General features: G+C 40.3%; 1 protein-coding gene across 1 annotated transcript in view; it reads right to left on the bottom strand.

The window, feature by feature from the left end:
- Positions 1 to 17402, bottom strand: part of stard9 (StAR-related lipid transfer (START) domain containing 9) — a 45861-nt gene extending 28459 nt beyond the window's left edge. Inside the window, exons 1-3 of the mRNA XM_039785422.1 lie at positions 17096 to 17402; positions 14099 to 14168; positions 11172 to 11288 (exon numbers count right to left, since the gene is read on the bottom strand). Coding sequence (XP_039641356.1) covers positions 11172 to 11288; positions 14099 to 14168; positions 17096 to 17142 — 234 coding nt within the window. The 5' untranslated portion in view covers positions 17143 to 17402. The remainder of the gene's footprint in view (positions 1 to 11171; positions 11289 to 14098; positions 14169 to 17095) is intronic.
- Between the last annotated feature and the right edge of the window lie 596 nt (positions 17403 to 17998).

Raw genomic sequence — 17998 nt, 5'->3', positions numbered from 1 at the left:
CGCAATAGTGCTGTTGATTGGTTGTTTCAGCTCTATATTTGGCACCATTGTTGTTCAATTTACACTAGTTGGAAAAACTGATGCCAGGGGAGAAATATGGACCTGATTCACTTTCAGAGCTGACAAACAGCAAACCAGCATATTAAATTCAAAAGTGTCAGCAAACCTGTTTTTTTTACTTGGCGTCACAGAGGCATAGAATTTGCAGATACTTATCTTCGTATGGGTGTCAAAGTCAAATATCTTTGCATTGTGAGAGCACAACGGATACATAATGGAACACCTTGCTCAACACGACACATTGTGAATGGTGAGCAATGTGGGCGTTTTCTGCGTAATATCATTTATTATAGGTCAGCAGCGGCTATAGTACTTTCTGTGTGTGCATGTTACTGGTTAGAGGTAAGGCAAATGGACAAATGATCAATCTTCTCTGTTGTTATCTTTCCATTGTTCATTACTGATAAGCAAAAAGAAACTTCATCAGAACGAGTTCCAGGGGACATGTGGCCCCATCGGCAATCCAAAGGCTCAGTCCAAAGGCAATACATGCCTCGGGGGGGAAGCAACCTGATCTAGAGCAGACCTGAGACACAGCACATTCCCCCCCAGAACCATAACACACCTCAGCGATCAGTGAGGGGTCCTGAACCACAGATACTGGTGGGTAAATACACAGAGGAGAGAGGAGGAATGCTCTCAAAGCTACCACAACCTCCACGGATCAAACACAGAAATCTTTTCAACATACCTCCCGTGTGTGTGACGGCCAACCACTATCGGGAGAAGCGAGAACCTGGAGCTAAGCCTGTGTATACTCTAGGCTTACAAAACGGTGGGAATAGGTTTAGGTTGGATGTGGTTGAAAGCTCTTGTGAAAGGCCCTGGCCTTGTGAAAGCACCCTGAAAGGATTCAATGCTCATCTGGTTGGTCTCAGGAGTGTGTGAAATCTGTGTGTGTTAATATTCAATAGCCTTAGGATTTCTCTGAGAAATATAAAATGTTCAACACTCACACAGAGATCAATGTCTTATCTAACCACAGCGGACCAACTGATAAAGCAAAAACCAGCGCACAAACAAACAGCCAAGGATAGGACAGGGACTTCAAATGTGATACAGAATACTGATTAACTGCTTGAAATGTTAATCAGCACCATAGGTCACTAAAATATAGTAAACATGTTTTAACAGTAACATTAATGTTACTTTGCTTTCATAAGTCACAGAATATGCAGTTGAAACATTTTTGCCAAACAAATTATTTTTCATTTATTGATTAATCTGCTGATCATTTAATCAATTAAACAAGTTAAAGAATAATGAAAAATGTCCAACCAACCTTGATGCCCCCCTCCCTCTATTTTTTATTTATTTTTTTTATTTTGTTGTTGTTGTTCTTTTAGTAGGGCTGCAACTAACGATTATTTTCATAGTCGATTAATCTGTTGATTTTTTTTCTGTATTAATCGATTAGTTGTTTGGTCTATAAAATGTCAGAAAATGTGGAAAATTTTGGATCAGGGTTTCCCAAAAGCCCAAGATGATGTCCTCAAATGTCTTGTTTTGTCCACAACTCAAAGATATTCAGTTTACTGTCACAGAGGAGAGAAGAAACTAGAAAACATTCATATTTAAAGAGGCTGGGATCAGAGAATTTTGACTTTTGTCTTAAAAAATTACTCAAACCGACTAATCGATTATCAAAATAGTTGCCGATTAATTTAAGAGTTGACAACTAATCGATTAATCGTTGCAGCTCTAGCTTTTAGTTTTACAATTTATTTTAGATTTGACTTTACTAAACTTAATATTTTACTTGTAGTGTTGTAATGCTAGTTCAAGGCACTTTGATGAAAGATGTTTATGATGGATGTTTAAAGAAAAAGGTTAGAAAAAAATGGATTTCCATCAATAAACAGATAAAAAAAAAATAAAAAAATGTCCGACCAACAATCCAAAACCAAAGACATTAAATTTACTATCATCGAAGAAAATGAGCAAATATTCACAATTTACAAGCTGGAACCACTGATTCCTTTGGCAGTTTTTGCTTTAAAAATTACAAATCGATTATTAAGATCGTTACCAATTCATTTTCTGTCAATCAATTATTGAATTATCGACTAATACCATTTACAGAACAAGAAGTATGACTAATGCTACCCTGCTTTTTACTGAGATGCAAAGTATTAGTTACATTTATTACATTCAGATTACAGGAATCATTTTACATTTCTGATAATAGCTGATTAGTCATTAAAACAAAATTAACAAGCTTGATAATAGATTAAGCCTTTAAGTTATGACAGTTTACAGACTAAACTATTTATCAAAAAAGAACTACACAGAATATTAAATGAAGAAAATAACTGTTACCTAAACCCTACAAACACATTTTTCATTACTCTGTAGCCTAGCCAACCATCTGCAGACAACAGCCACGTGGAACTAGTAAAAGTGCTGCCACAACAGCTGTCTTACTCATGACCTTATAAATCACCCAACAGGCACTGTGGTAAAGACATCCAACACATCATTATTCTTATGTATGGAATCCATTTGAACACGTTTAGCACTAACTGGGGAATGCAACTACTTTCCAATTATTCTGTAGACTATTTCATTGAATATATCGATTAATCGTGTTTAGTTTAGTTTTTTTTAAGTCAGAAAATAGTGGAAAATGCCCATTATGCCGAACATGACTTATTCAGATTGCTTACTTTATCAGACTTACATTTTAAAAACCCAAATTAATATTACATTTACTATCATACATGACAAAGAAAAAGCATAAAATCCTCACATTTCAGAAGATGTAAACAGAATGTGTGTTTGTTTTTGCTTGGCATGTGACTGAAGCGATAAATCAGTTACCAAAATAGCTGCTGATTAATTTTCTATCAACTGATTGATCAAACAATAGACTAATTAGTTCAGCTCTAAGCCTAACTAACTGCTGTTACATCTATTTCCCCAGGGACCTTGCTAAAAAAGCCGGGAATGTAAGCAATATAGCGTACATAAACCATAAATGAATTTTAGCCAACAAAGTATAACCTATTTCCTAAATTTTATTTCATGTCAAAAAGAAAATGAGTACCTTATAACCTTATACCTTGTAACTGTTGCCCAAGTTGTAGTAATGTGACAAAGTGCGCAGCCCCCTGGAGTCCAGACCACCGAGCGTTGCCCCCTGCCTCTTGGCTGAATGGAGGCTTAAACATGAAGACAAAAAGCTGCGCCGCCCCGGTCTTGTCCTCATCCTAATGTTCAAAAACAGACACGGACACCCTCTCCTCCCTCACACAGAGAATCAATACGGCTCTTGTTAAAGTTGACCCTCTTAAACTTACTCTATGGGGGCTACGACTACGACTGAGGCTGAGGGTCCTTCCAGGCTTAGCACAAAGAGCAGGAACTCCACTTCAACTGTGCACGTTCTCTCTAAACTTGACTCTCTCTTTTCTCTCTGTACACTATTCCTTTTGTTTTCTCTGTTTCTACCTTTTTTGCTTTTTGCCCATGTAGTTTTATCAAAACTCTGCAAAATACTTAAAATGACCTCTGAACAAAACCACAAGAGGAAGCATAAACTTATTCCAACCTCTTGAGCGAATTAAAACTGTATGTATGAGTTTGTCTAGACAGGCCATGTCGGGCAACATTAAAACAATCCTGTCGTTTGTCATTACGGTCACACCAAATTAAATCAGAAGACTGTAATTTGTGCCATCACGCTCCGGCTGTATAAATGGACATAATGGCCCTCTGTCACAACCTACTTTCACAGTTTCCCTGCAGCATTGGGAGGTATTTTTGGACGAACAAAGCAGTTGATGTAAGCGACAGGTTGCATTGTGGGAATGGAAATGTACTCCAGGATCAAATGAAGCAGGAGAAAAAACAGCCTGGAGATAAAGCAACTGGGCCAGAGCCACAGTAAGCTTGCAGGCTTGTCGGTCGCCTCAAAACACACAAGGGACAGACTAAACACCTCCATTAACAGGAAGGCGGTTGTCATCAGCAGGCCACTGCACGTGCATGTGTATGTGCATGTGTGTGTGTCTCTGCTCGGTTAAGCCACTTAGAGGAAACATCATCCACAACAAGGACAAAAGCCTCACAGTTTGCTTCCCTTTCTGACAAAAAAAAATGTGCAAACAATCAAACAATGAAAGAGGAAAAGCAGAATATAGATTTCATTCTTCTACAGGAAATGCAGGTCAAACTCATCCGGTCAAAACAGAGAGTTAGGAAGGAAGAATTAAACAAGGCTTTGGGGTAAGAAAAGGTGGCAAAGGGGCTCCAGATCTAGCAGAAGGCAAAGAAAAGGAGAGTCTGCTTTGGCTTAAATGCATGACATATACTGTGGAGAACTTATGAAGAGCAGGTTATGATCAAAACATGGCCTTTTGCACAAGTCATCCACTTCCTCCCATCTTTGCCTCATAAAAATCATATGATCAAGTAGAAAAACAGCTATTAGAGAAAAGAATTTAATTGCATGTCACATAATGCTGCTATACGTACAGCCTTTTCCTTTCATTTTTTAAATCATCCAGTCATGCAGGGATGCATTAACAGAGATATTTGGCTGCATAATACTCTCATCTGCAAACGCCACAATCACTGCACACTACTATCTCCAAGACTAATATTTCAAGCAATGTAATGTCAGCAGACGGAAAGAGACAGCATGTTAACGTACACACAAGTTTAAATTAATACCGCCACATGATATGCATGACAGACAGTTTTAAATAAAGTAGTGACATACAAAGAAATGTTATCTTGTACAATCCTACTTTGGCAACAGATATCAAAAGGATCGTTGAAATTGTCACGTGTGTGTCTAACTAAGTTGAACCAGACCTCTTTCAGGAAAATGAGGTCTCCTGAAAAGCAGCTGGGTTTCTTGTCAGAGATCTGCACCATGATTTAAAAAAAAAAACTGTGTTCCATGTTTGTTTTGAAACACTTTTTTCCTAAAGTGGCAGCCTAGTTGGTGGCCTGGTAACACAAAAACAAGTGGAGGAAGGCAGCAGAGTGGGTGAGAAATGTTGAAAAAGGACAGCAATAGTGAAAGAGAAAGACAGAATGATAAAGACTGACAAGAGTGAAAAAGTAATGGTGTAATGCCTATGTAATGAGTTTAGTCCTGTAATCACTGGCTGTGGAAAATACCAATTGCTGGTCTGGTTTTATGTGGCCTTGCTTTACACTAAACCCTGGAGAAGTATTTATGTGAAGTGTGTGTGTGTGTGTGTGTGTGTGTGTGTGTGTGTGTGTGTGTGTGTGTGTGTGTGTGTGTGTGTGTGTGTGTTTGTGTGTGTGTTTGTGTGTGTGTGTGTCGTTGTCAAGGGTGATGGCAAAAGGCCAGACAAGCAATGTGAAGCACTTCGCCACATTTAAAAACTTCAGCTTCTCAGTGCTTTTGCCAGGTTTGACGCAACCAAGAGGACCGAGATTTATTTTCCCTCCACAACTGCTCTCACTGGGAGGACGTCTCTGAGCTCAATGGAAAGACTTGACGCTGCAAGCGAAAAAATAAGTGCAAACGGAGATGCAACTTTCTCCCAAACGGTCAGTCAAACAAACAAAACTGCTATCTGCTTGTGTAAAATATTTTCCCCTCACTCTGCTCCATGTCCAGGACTGGACAGCTGCAGAAGAGATGAGGGTCGCTTGGTTCCCATCCCATGCTTTCCAACTGGGTTACATAAACAGCTGGGCCCTGAGCAAAAACTAAATTCTTTTGTTTAGACACAGGAAAAGAAATGTCACTGGAGATTCTTGTCCTGACTTCCTGCTAGAAATCTAGGTTAGACAATCAGAGGTGAAAGAGGGGGACATTTGTAGAGTGGACTACAGTGAGGGAGGGAGGACACAGACAGGGAGACAGAATCACATGCAGAAAGAAGAGAGAGAGGAAGCTGTATGGCGGGGAGTTAAACAACGCACTCGTTTGTCACACTTGGACAGAATTTGTAGGTCAAAAAAGCTTGGGAGGGCACAGAGGCTGCAGGAGAGGGAGGAGGGAGACAGAGATGCGCAAGCCAGACAGATAGGCTGCTCTTCATTACTCAGGCCTCCCTACACATGGGAATGAAGGACAATTGGGGAAAGAGAGGAACACAGGACAGGAAAGTGAATAAAATGAAGGCAGGAGGCTCTCTGGAAGAGAATTCCATGTTTCAGTGTACACATTGGTTGCAACTGACACTGGGGCAAAGGAGAGACATAAAACAAATAAATAAAACCATATCTGGAGAGAGTTGGGGATTTGCTGCTCCTCCCCCAACCTTGTTAAAGGGACCATAACACAACACTGTAGAGCGGAGCTGCACGTCACACTCTTTATGGCAGGCTGGAAATGACTTCCCCAGCCTTCAGACTGATGGGAGCCTTGTGTGATATCCATAGGGCACCTTCACTAGGGAATTAACTGGTGCAACATTACTACAGTTTGACATGAGCTCAACTACTATTCTTACACTACTGGATATCATTTGAGTGTGTGATTTGAAAACCCACACAAATTGGTTAGTCCATAAATATTAAAACTATGGCTGAATACTATGTAGAAAATATGCGATTAAACAAAGACTGCCTAGTTCTGTCCTTTAGGACTCCATTTGTGATCACTTATTTTGTGTTACTGACACACGTGTGTATTTCTGTTGCCAGATGATGTCACAAAGTGAGCACATGTACATCCACAAAGGCTGCAACATTTTTTTAGTTATTTTAACAATACAAAAAATACTGCTTCTGGATGTGCATCAAATATACTGTACATTCCAGACTCATTTCATTAAATTATGTGCAGCTATGAGGGGAAAAGAAGAACATTTAAAAAAGAAATGCCCTATTGTTAAGAAATCCTTTAAGAAAATTCGGTTTCCAAAACTGCAACAAAAGCTAATCACTCGCTCCTTGTTCCATGACCTAACTTTCTACCAGGTTTTTGAGATATGAACAAAAACAAGACCAAAAACACAACCTCCTTCCTATAAAAAAAATAAAATGCAGCAATACAAACACAAATTCGGTTTGGAGGTCATCGAAAAGGTTGTTCTTATCACTGATGGCAAAGAAAAAGCTGTAACCTGCCAAAATAAAAGAGAACCTACAGTGTGTCTACCATGTTTGTGAAAAGGTTCCTCTGCTGTCTCAACTCAGTCTTTAAGAAATACAGTGGTCAGATAGAACAATAATACTCAATAATAATCGCATCATGGCCATTTTTACCTAGCCTGACAAGCCAGACCGAACATCTGGGAACACCATTGGCAGGGCTCAAACCGAGGGGCGGGATAAACGGTTGTCTTTCAAATTCCCTCTGCAGTCATAGCCAACCAGAGCAATGCTAGTTGATAGATTAAACTTTTTCCCGTATCGGCAAAACTCTGAACACATCTTCCTTTTTTAAGAAAGACTTCAGTGCTTAACTCCAAGTCTTCCAGAGTCGTGGCCAAAGCCGATTCGAAAGACTGCTGTTCGCCAGCAGCAGCAGCCATCTTCTTTGTTTTCAAGTAGCAGCAACTCTGCCGTCCTTATGTTAAGCCCGCCCACCGATTCTATACACGACGTGATTGGCCTGGCCAGAGTTTGGTTTTTCCGCTCGCAAGCCAACGGAGAGTTGCTAGGTTGACCCTGGCTGCAAATGACATTTGCTGCCGCTAGGGTGCGTCTAGATTTCTAGGCTAATTTTTACCATTTTATAGACAACATTTTTAATTGAGAAAATAATTGGCGGATAATTAAATCTTAGTTAGATCTTCATCAGTCAGTTAACAAAAGATTTAACTTTGGCACCCAGATTGGCAATTGACAGTGTGCCGTTAGAGTTATAATTTGCAGACTGTACTCTTCTTTTTAAGGGGAGTTACATGAACCTTTTGTGATGTACATCCATCCAACCACATGTAGTCTCTCTTACAACTCCTCGCAGTTAGTCCATACATAAATCACAGGTGCTTGTCCTGCATTTGTACGGCGTAGATCGTAGATCTCCTATTTCTTTGTTGACAGCATGTGGTTTATTTGGTGCCCAGTTTGTGGTTAATTCAAACCAGGCTGAACTGGACCAGACTGTGTTAGGGGGGGGGGAGTAAATGCACACGTGTGCGTGGAGGATACACAGAGAAGCTATTCTCTCTCCCTAGTCTACAGCACCGTTGACACACAGACCTAGAAACACTGAGCATAATCAAATCACAAACACACACACACACACACACACACAGAAGAGGAGGAGGAGAAGGAGGAAAACCCCAGCAAGCCGACTCCTTTTGGCAATAAAAAAACAGCATTGTGCTCTGAGACGAATCCTCAGCAGTGACGTCCTTGCGCTGAAATTTAACTGTAAAAAATGACTTAGTGATGCAGCTGTGAGTTTGGCAGGCGAAAGCTGGGGGCTGCAGACGCACAGTGGGCCCCCTGCCCATTTCCCCTCCTGCCCTCCGCTTCTGCTCCTCCTCTACCCGAGGAATTCACATTTGCACTCTCTCTTCGTGCCCAATCAGTTTCTCTTGCCATTCCCCGTCTCAGTCCTCTGCTTTTCTTTTCCTTCCCTCTCCCATGTTTCTTACTGTCAGAAGCAATAAACAAGCTGAGGGTTTTGGGTTATTAAATAGTGGAAAAAGCTATTTATTAGTTCAATACCTAGCCCCAAAACAAAGGCAGCGTTTAGACAAACAGTCCCAACAGCTGGCTCCCATTATGGATTATGGATCTCTTCCAAAAAACCTACTTCTTCTCACCTGGCAGAGCCTTTCTCCTTCCTCTCTGCTCAACCTTCTTCTAGAAACTCTTTTGACCCACAGATACAACTTCAAAACTGAGCCTCCCATTTGGTAAGACAAGCCTTTTTCTTGTGGGGAGCCTTCAGCGACACGTATGCAACCACATCGGCACCCCAACATATAGTTAGCTACCACATTTCTGTCTACTCTCTCCGTTTTAACAGTGTATCAGGACGGAAACCCTCACAAGTATGTGGTGTAAACTATCAGTGATGCATGGACATGTACAGCAGAAAGTACAGCGCAGGAGTGGGGAGGGGCCGGGCAGCCAGTCTCTGAGGGGCGCTGGGTGTGGTGGGATAGCACTGGACTGGAAAAGCAAGAGTTAAGATCCCCTTGTCTCATTCCACCACTGGCTCAGATTGTCTCAGTCTCATGGGGACAACAGTGCAAGACGAATTCGGAGCAAGTCTGTCTTTCTGCTCTAAAAAAAGAAAAGCATGCTTAAAGATATTTTAAAAGTAGAAACTGAAAAATCCAGGCCTGGCAAAAACAGCATCAACTCATTAATGTGTTAATTATGTATGTTGTTGGATCCCAGCTAAGAGAGAAACTAAATCCATACCCTCACTTGAGAGCCAAAATGTAATGCTATTATGTGAAACGAGGCGACACAACAGTGTGGAAAATTTAACATCAAGTCCCAACATTACTGTAAGATTTTGGTTGGGTGGATAACAAATCTGCCTCCTAAACCCACCACTTAGACAGGCTCGTCACTGTTCTAATAAGCAATTTGTCTGGTAAAATATTTACAATGGCTCTTGAACGATAGTGTCCACCTGCGACTGTGCTCCATTAATCTGGCTTGCTGCCCTACAACCCAAACACAGCATTTTCTTCTTTTTACATCTACCAGAGAAATGCCTAATTCAAATATATACAACTGTGACGTGATCGGCAAATGGCTGACGTGGTCTTCTACAGGATTCTTTGTTAAAGAGGCAATTCTTTGGATTCTGGTGCAGGAAGAGGGGTCAAATATAAAATCCAGCAGCTCTGTCCTTCGCTGGTGTCTTTTCGCCCACCCCGGGTCAACAGAGGAATGTCGTGTGGCAACCAGGCCACTGTGACTGGACATAATTCTGCTGAGGACAGCGGCAACCAAAGCCAGAGCCAGAGAGAGAAATGAAAAGGAGGTTTAAAAGGACGAAGTGTTGTCTGTGTGTGGGCCGTCATCACAGCACGGCCTTTCTCAAACACATACAAAGGCAGCTCTGACAAGAGGAGGGACGGGCAATGAGGGAGTGGCAGAGGATAGAAAAAGTGACTGTAACAGTAATGGAGCAGCTATTGTGCTCAACAATGAAAACTTGATGTAAATACAAATTATTGAGAGAACTTATCTAAAATTAAAAAAAAGAATAGGTTTGGAGAGCTTTCCTGTAATAGACTCGGGGACCACTTCCTTTTGATGAGGAGCCCGTCTCAGGTTCCTGCAACACCCCCTAATCAAAACAACACAAAGATATCTAATCGCCCAATCAAAGCCAGGACATGAAAGAGAGATGACTCTAGTAATGCCATGTCGGAGGCAACAAGACTTCTGGGTAACAGATGGAGCTGATATCATATCCCCCGAGTGGCCATCTGTGTAAAAACATAGACAACACACACAACACACACAACACACACAACACACACAACACACACACAGTGTTGTGGTTTGTCTACAAGGACAGCGTTTCCTTTGGGCTTTTTTTTTTTCTTGGTACAGAGGTTGTGTTTGCCCAGTGTCAATTTGTGGCCAAAAGCCTGGATCAGCACGCACTTGGTCTCCACCCACGAGAAGGCATATAACATGGCACGAAAACAAAACAAATCTTTAGGTACCGCTGCACAAATGGCTACCTGTCAAACCAGATCCTACCAAATTACACATATACTATATTCATCCATAACAAAGGACATAAACCATTGACTAATCTCACTTACTATACTGACTGCAATGTTCAATTATGAAAATGCCATGTAAACAGAAAATATGTCCTGATTGTTTTTCCACCAGGAGAACCCTCTTTGTGTTGGATTTCCTTTTACAATCCACTCTTGCGTGTATCTGTAAAGGAATCTGTCAAAGCACTGTTTATTTGCTATATTTCCACTAAAATAACGACAAGGAGGAGGAACCACAGGACAGTTGGGTTTGAGGCTGAATACTGGATGTAAACTCTTATGTTGTCATTATTGAGGCTATGCCTCAAAGTATGTAAATGGAAATAATATTGGAATGGTGTACTAGATCAGTGATTGTATTTGGTGAACATTGGAATACTACCTTATATAGCGTAAGGCCAGAAGCTGGATATTCCAGTGTTGACTGAATAGACACATTTAGTTAGGGAGTTAGGTCATTACCTCCTCCTGCGAGGCATAGTGAGGCTCTGCAGGGTCCACCGACCAGTAGCAGTAGTCAAAACAATACTCCAGAAGCTTCTCCCTCGAATCTACAGCACCGTCTGTACGTCCATCCAGCTTCACAGAGGAAAACAGAAGAGTAAAGTACAAAAGGATTACTTTCTACAAATACTTAATTTGGTAAGTACAAGAAATAAATGAATTGATCTTTCAATACTTAATAGCTAATTAATTGCATACTAAAATGTATAAGGATAACACCTGCTTACATTTAATAACATAAACAATTGAGCAAAAAAGAAAAAGGAGCTATTTAAAAAAAGAAATGTGTGTATGGGACTGCTATGGAGTGGAATTGCAAGCAAGTTGTTTCCATTCATTAGCAACGCATTCACTCCTCATCCAGTTCTTTAGTCGGCTCACTGCATCAACGGTAAACACCTTTCTGCTTACTGTGAGTGAACCCTGAACGGAGGAAAGACAGCACATCAGCATTAGGACTTGCCCAGGCACAACAGCTGCACTGGAGAAACCGTACGGCATCTTAACATTTCTTCTAAATCACTGCTTTCAACCTGGAGAACGCTATTGTTCTCACTGGGAGCACCTGACTGAGTGGAAATATGCCCTCTGATACCTACGCTGTCATTTTCAATTTGTGACAAATGTTTTCCAGGAAAAAAAAATGTAATACAGGGTTGTAAAGCTCTTCAGGTGTGCCCACTTTACTTAAAACTTACTCAAACTATTTGCATATAGAAGAAATTATTCAAGTTTGTTAGCACTGTATTTTTTACAACATGTATTTTAGCTGCAATTAATCTTTTTTTTTTGAGGTAAATGTCAGTGGAGAAAGTGTCTTTCTCAATGATTTTTGATAGAGCTGGGTAATATATTACTATAATATTATAAGGCAACATATCGCCTGGGTTAAATAACTGTTGTCCTGATAAAACAAAACATTGTTCCAGCATAACCGTTACAATATTCAGTATCTATTCGGATGTTTTAGCACGGTTAAACAGCTTTAATTCTAATTTCAATAATGATCTGCTCCTTTTAAAAATATTTGATTTAATACATTGACCAATACAATTGATTATCTGTGCGCACCAGTTATTTAGATTAACCTATGTATGTAGTATGTGTATACCATCACATTATTGCCGTCAAAGTATTGAGTCGCACAGCTCTTGTTTAACAGTGCCAAGAATTTTAAGCCCTTTCTCTTTCATTCTGAAGGCTGACAACAGAACATGAAATTGACCTTCCTTTTTTGGCATATGATATTTTGTGTTACTATCAGATTCCAGTGTAATTTCACTGGAAAATGTTTGAGGTGACATCAGGGTATCATGTTTACATTTGGCGAGTGCAGGTTTAGTTGCAAAATCAGCATTGTTGGAGCTGGTAAAAGTTAAAATGTCTTGCTCAAGGACACTTCAGTGGTAGAGTCACATTACGGAGAGGGCTGGGAAAAGGGTCCTTTAGTCACTTGTGTACTTCAAACCAAGCAGTCAATTATCTAAATCATTATCCAAATGATAAACCCACCCAACCATCTATGTAAATAGCTGTTCCTTTCTCTAACTGCAGCATTAGGCAACACTAAGCTCTGGGTATCAATTTTGTTCACAGCAATTGGCTTGCCTGAAAGCATGATTGTTTAACCCCTCAGCACTTTTAGGAAATTCAACAATGGCCTTGTAGTAAGGGATTAGCCAAGAGCAATGCTGGCCACAGGCCTACAGAGCTCCGAACCACTGATAAAGACATGTTTTACAACCAAATCAAGTTGGGAGACACTGAATAGTTGCAAAACATCACCCTTTATCTTTTTCTTACTTTTAATCTAGTTCAGTAGCTCTTTATAGCTTGTAGTACGTGCTGTTTGTAACTTAGTTTTATTGTCTTTTAAAATCTACCCTTTTTTCTTTCCGACTCAGATCTTCCAAAACTGTCCCACTTCCCATAAATAATTATTCCCATGAGACCCGCAAGAGCCTTGGAGTCTTGATCCTTTTCAATGGCAGAGGGAGGCCATATGTGGTTTGTCTCCATCAGATCATTTGTAACAGATTTTCTCCTCCCCCACCCTAATTCTCTCTATACGTCACCAAATGTAAACCAAAAGGGGTAGTTCTGTAACTACCCATTTGATCAACAAAAGGTCTTCATGTACGCGCCTAGTTTGAATGTTGTAACTAAATGTGACTTTTAAAATTAGTTGAAAGCTGAATTTCTTTTATCTTTTTGCATGTTTGCATTACACAAGAGATAAACATTTCACTATACGATCCTCAACAATCGTCACTGTTTTTTGCATCTACAAGCCATAGCCTTCAAAACACACAAAAGTTTTATCATCTCGATATTAGCTAATGCAAACATTCACAAGGAAATGTTTGCATGCAGCACCAGGCTGTCTGCAGGCAATGCAGCTCAACCAATCAGACAAGTCTACTCAGCCATCGGACACAGCACGTTGGTAAATTAGAGAAAGTATCAGCTTACAGGAATGTGTCGCTAACATAATAATTATTTCAAAATGTGCAGAACCACCTTGAAACCTAAAACAACTAAAAAAGAACCATACAGTAAAAAAACATTGTACACTCTTCTTGTCTTTCAGTCTATTTAGTATATTCTTCTGTATTGCTGTGCAGAGTGTCAGAGTGCATGTTTTTGACAGGAGGGGTCTCTCAATCCATGTGTATGTGTGATCTCAACACATATAATAAACAACAGTGACATCAAGCAGGAAAAGACTGATCCAAGGCTGTAAACATCCTGTTGCTGCGACAGATACCCTCTACGCACTACTCCCAATTCACCCAGTCCTCCCTACAAAGGACACACACAACTAATAATAATATTGGATATAACTGTGCAGCAGTGCGGATATTTTCACACCAAAAAACACTCACCTTTACATTTTTGATGCTCACAAGCTTGTCCTCCACCTGAACTGCTAGCCTTCCTCCATCCGCGCTCTCCCTGTGAGCAAGAAGACAACGATTGTTTCAGTCAACTCTGTAAACATCCATATCTGGAGGCGTAAAGAAACGTGAATGTTTATGAGAAGTGAGAGAAAACAAACCGGAGAGAAAACATTAAGACATGCCTCCAATAGAGAAGAGAGGATTTAAGGGACGCTCTATCAGTATTGATCAGTGTCTCCCATTCCAAATGCAAACCGACCACAGATTTAACAAAGGTTTCACTTTGGATTCAACACCCTCCACACTGATTCAAATAGGTTGAAAATCCTCTTTTTGGCCGATGCAGATGTAATTGAGAGGGTGTCCAGATAAATTTAGGCGACTTGACTTGAGGCTGTCACATGACAGTTAACACAATGAATCTTTGTGTGTGTGATCCATGAAATTGCCACTGACTAGTTTCAGATTCAAATGAAAACAGACCCTCACATACTCCAGAGACTTCCTCTGATGAGGCATGTTGGTTGGGCTGTTTCCACAAAGTTGAGAGCATGCACAAGTTTTGCGTGTGCGCGTGTGCGTGTGTGTGTGCGTGCGTGTGCAAATGGGACCAGAGTGTGTTGTCGCATTTGTTTAAAACAAGGTCAGTTCGACTATGTGTGCTTTAACAGCTGGACCAAGCACATCTGATGCAACATACACGAAAATGGAGGCAATCACAACATGGAGCTGAGAGAATTTTGATCTCCAGGAGCGATAATGATGGCGAATGCTGTCTGTAGTGGAAACGCTTCGTCCCTGTGGTGGGTCAGCTCTCCCTGTGCTTCACCATGCGGGACTCATTTTGCCAACCCCAGCAGTGGCCCAACCCAAAACCACCAACCTTCAATGTTAGGCTCAAAGTAGCATGAAGTAGAGGAGGTTGGTGGTGGAAAATAGTAAACCTCATAAAAAATGTGTGTTGATACAAACCCAAGACGAGCAATGACACAATCAAGCTGACATGTTTTTTGCACATGCGAGTGGCTTCTTGCATTCTCAGTGGCGCGCATTGAATCCTAAAACAATGGGCAACACACTTCTGTGCCCGGCCGAATGAGGAATGCAGCTGACCAGGCTGGTGTTAATGTTATCTCCGTCACACAGCAGGTCCATACTCAAATATAAAAGTATGGAAATACAGCCTCGACTTAAAAAAAAAAAAAAAAATAGAAAAGAGCAGAGGGAAGTGAGACTGACAGAACCAGAAATCAGGAAGCAGAGATTTGCATGACAGTGAACATAATGTAGAAGAAATTCTATTGTTATGCAAACTACCAGGAAGGCTGGTTAAAAGAGTCATTGTCCAGCCCTCCATAGCCTGAATAATGCTTTGTTATGGTACTGTAGTGGCCTTTCAGATTATGCACCCCTCAAAACATTCTGCAGGAGTTCAATTTAATTCAATGTACTACTATAGACTTTATATGTACTATATCCCCAGATCCAGAGTATCTGTTATTCAGCATGTTGTAGCAATTTGTCTGTTAATGTAAAGGGGAGCTCCAGTGAAGCAAAGCAACTTTACAACCTCCCTGTGTTACTCTGCTACTTAAACAGCACATTTCACAGCAGTGTAAAACGGGAGGAAAACTTTTTCCATAAATGTCTCTCACTAAACGAAAGGAATAGCTTAAAGTAAAATGAGCAAATGAGAGTTAAGACTGTTTTGTATATGAAACATTTTACTTCGAAGAATGGCTCACAGAGTTAATTATCTAAACAACAAAAGAAGAAAATGAGTACAAGCCTAAATAACATAAGGTGACTTCATCTTCTTTCCTGTTTCATGTTATGAAATTTACCACTTTTACGGTTACGCCGGTGGGCTATTCGTTACAAACTTATTCTGTGCAAGCAAACATTGCACATAAAACCTTGTAGACGTTTATATCAAGAAGTCTATAGTCAATGTTAGTGGAGATCCCAAAGTTCCCCAATGTCAGGTTAAATTTAAGGGGGATTTGTATAAAATGATGCACAAGACATCCAGAGTATTTCCATTTAATGGAAAGGAGCAGCCATGTAAAACATGGAGTTGTGGGTTGAACATTTTACTGAGTGTAAACCTCCTTTAGCTTCAATAAAACAGCTGGAGCAAGCTGACACACAATATACTATGTATGATACTCTAATACAATGTGGAACAAGTAGGGCTGCAACTAATATTGATTTTCAATATTGATTTTTTTGTCTATACAAACAATTTTCCAGCAATTGTTTAGGATGTATGCCCGAAATTGATACTACTAATTCAATCGTTTGTTATCTGATCGACTCATTGATTAATCATCGGTTGTAATGTTTGTTTGTTTTCAACCTTAAAGCTAACTGGAGAAAAAAAAAAAGGAAAAATTGGCTGTTAAGGGGGTGAATACTTGGGGTTTCTTGAACTCTTGAGATAAAAACTAGGCTCTGGTGTTTCATTTATTAACTTTTTGAATACATGACAATTCTTGTCTAATTATACACCATATTACCTTAATAGTTGTTGTGTTAAGATAACTGGCGGCAGTGAGACACTTTAAACCTCAACTAGCTCACGTTTTATGTACATTACTCAGCACCACACACACTTACACTACAAACAAGCTGCTTAGTCAGACAACACTACTGACAGCCACAGTTGTCATCATCCACCATGTGCACCACTGCAGAGTTTTTAGCTAGCTAACTTAACGTTCGTTTCTGTTATGACTTCGGTAACGTTAAAGCAACTTAGTGCTAACGTTAATACAAAAGGCAACACGAGAAGCATATTGTTTTGTATGTATATAGCATCAAGCAGCAGCCCAAGTCCCATGACTGGCAACAACAGTTCTCATATGAAGTGAAATGTGGAGGCGACTACAATAAAGTTAGCTCTTATAATGTCCATGTATTAAGTCGTTTAATAAGCACTACCTTAACTAACTGTTAGATAAGATTAACGTTAAAACGTACCTTGCGGTGAGAGGACGGACTCGAATGGCAACTTTAACGTTTGCCATAATGCCTTTACGAATACAACTCAACAGTTAACTAACTCGGAGCTGGTGTAAAATACCAGTTCCCGTCTGAGCATTTTGAGTCTTCTTGCATATTAGCTAGCTAGTCCGATAAAGCTTCGAGACCGGGAGGAAACTGTCCTGCCATCCGTTGTTCAAGTCATTCTCTACAGGCTGGTTGTTGGTTCAATCCTACGGTTATAACCGCCCGCCCCGTCTCAACAACTACTCCCAACTGAAGAAGTTAAACTTCCTGCTGGACAGAAAGGGAGGGGAGATGCTGCTGGATACTCCTCCTCCTACTACTACACCATATTCAAATATGTTTGGGGCCCGGGTACGACTGAAAGTGCGAAGAACCTATTGTTTTTGTAAAGATTAGTATTAGATAGGGCCCGAGAACTAAAGTGCCAGGGGCCCAGCGGTCCCAAAAATTCCCAAGTCGTCAGCAACTGAGCTAGCTAGCAAGCAATTAACACGCTCGCTAGCTCTGGGAACTTTTCCCCATCAGTAAAACTCTTTTGTGAATTAGCAGATTTGTTAATGTAACAGCAGCCTCATTACACAAAGAGGTAAACGGAGTAGTGTTTTGTAATGGACTGCTGTATTATATTAATATCTTTGTCATGAGGTAGTTATACCAAATTAAACAAAACCAAAAAAATCTAAAGAAAGGTCCGTGCGTGACACGAACTTAATCTTGGTCATAATTTATAAAAGCAAAGTATAAATGAGATGGTGGTCTCATTTTTATTCAATTGACTGACTAAGCTATGAAACTTCATTTCATATTGACGTTTCCTCTAACGTTACATAAATGAGGTACATAAATACATCTAAATATTGTCTTACTTTTTAA

Source organism: Perca fluviatilis, chromosome 20, assembly GCF_010015445.1.
Source record: "Perca fluviatilis chromosome 20, GENO_Pfluv_1.0, whole genome shotgun sequence".
In the NCBI taxonomy this organism is placed as follows: Eukaryota; Metazoa; Chordata; class Actinopteri; order Perciformes; family Percidae; genus Perca; species Perca fluviatilis.
The sequence above is the reverse complement of the archived record's forward strand: the minus strand, read 5'-3'. Positions and strand labels throughout refer to the sequence as shown.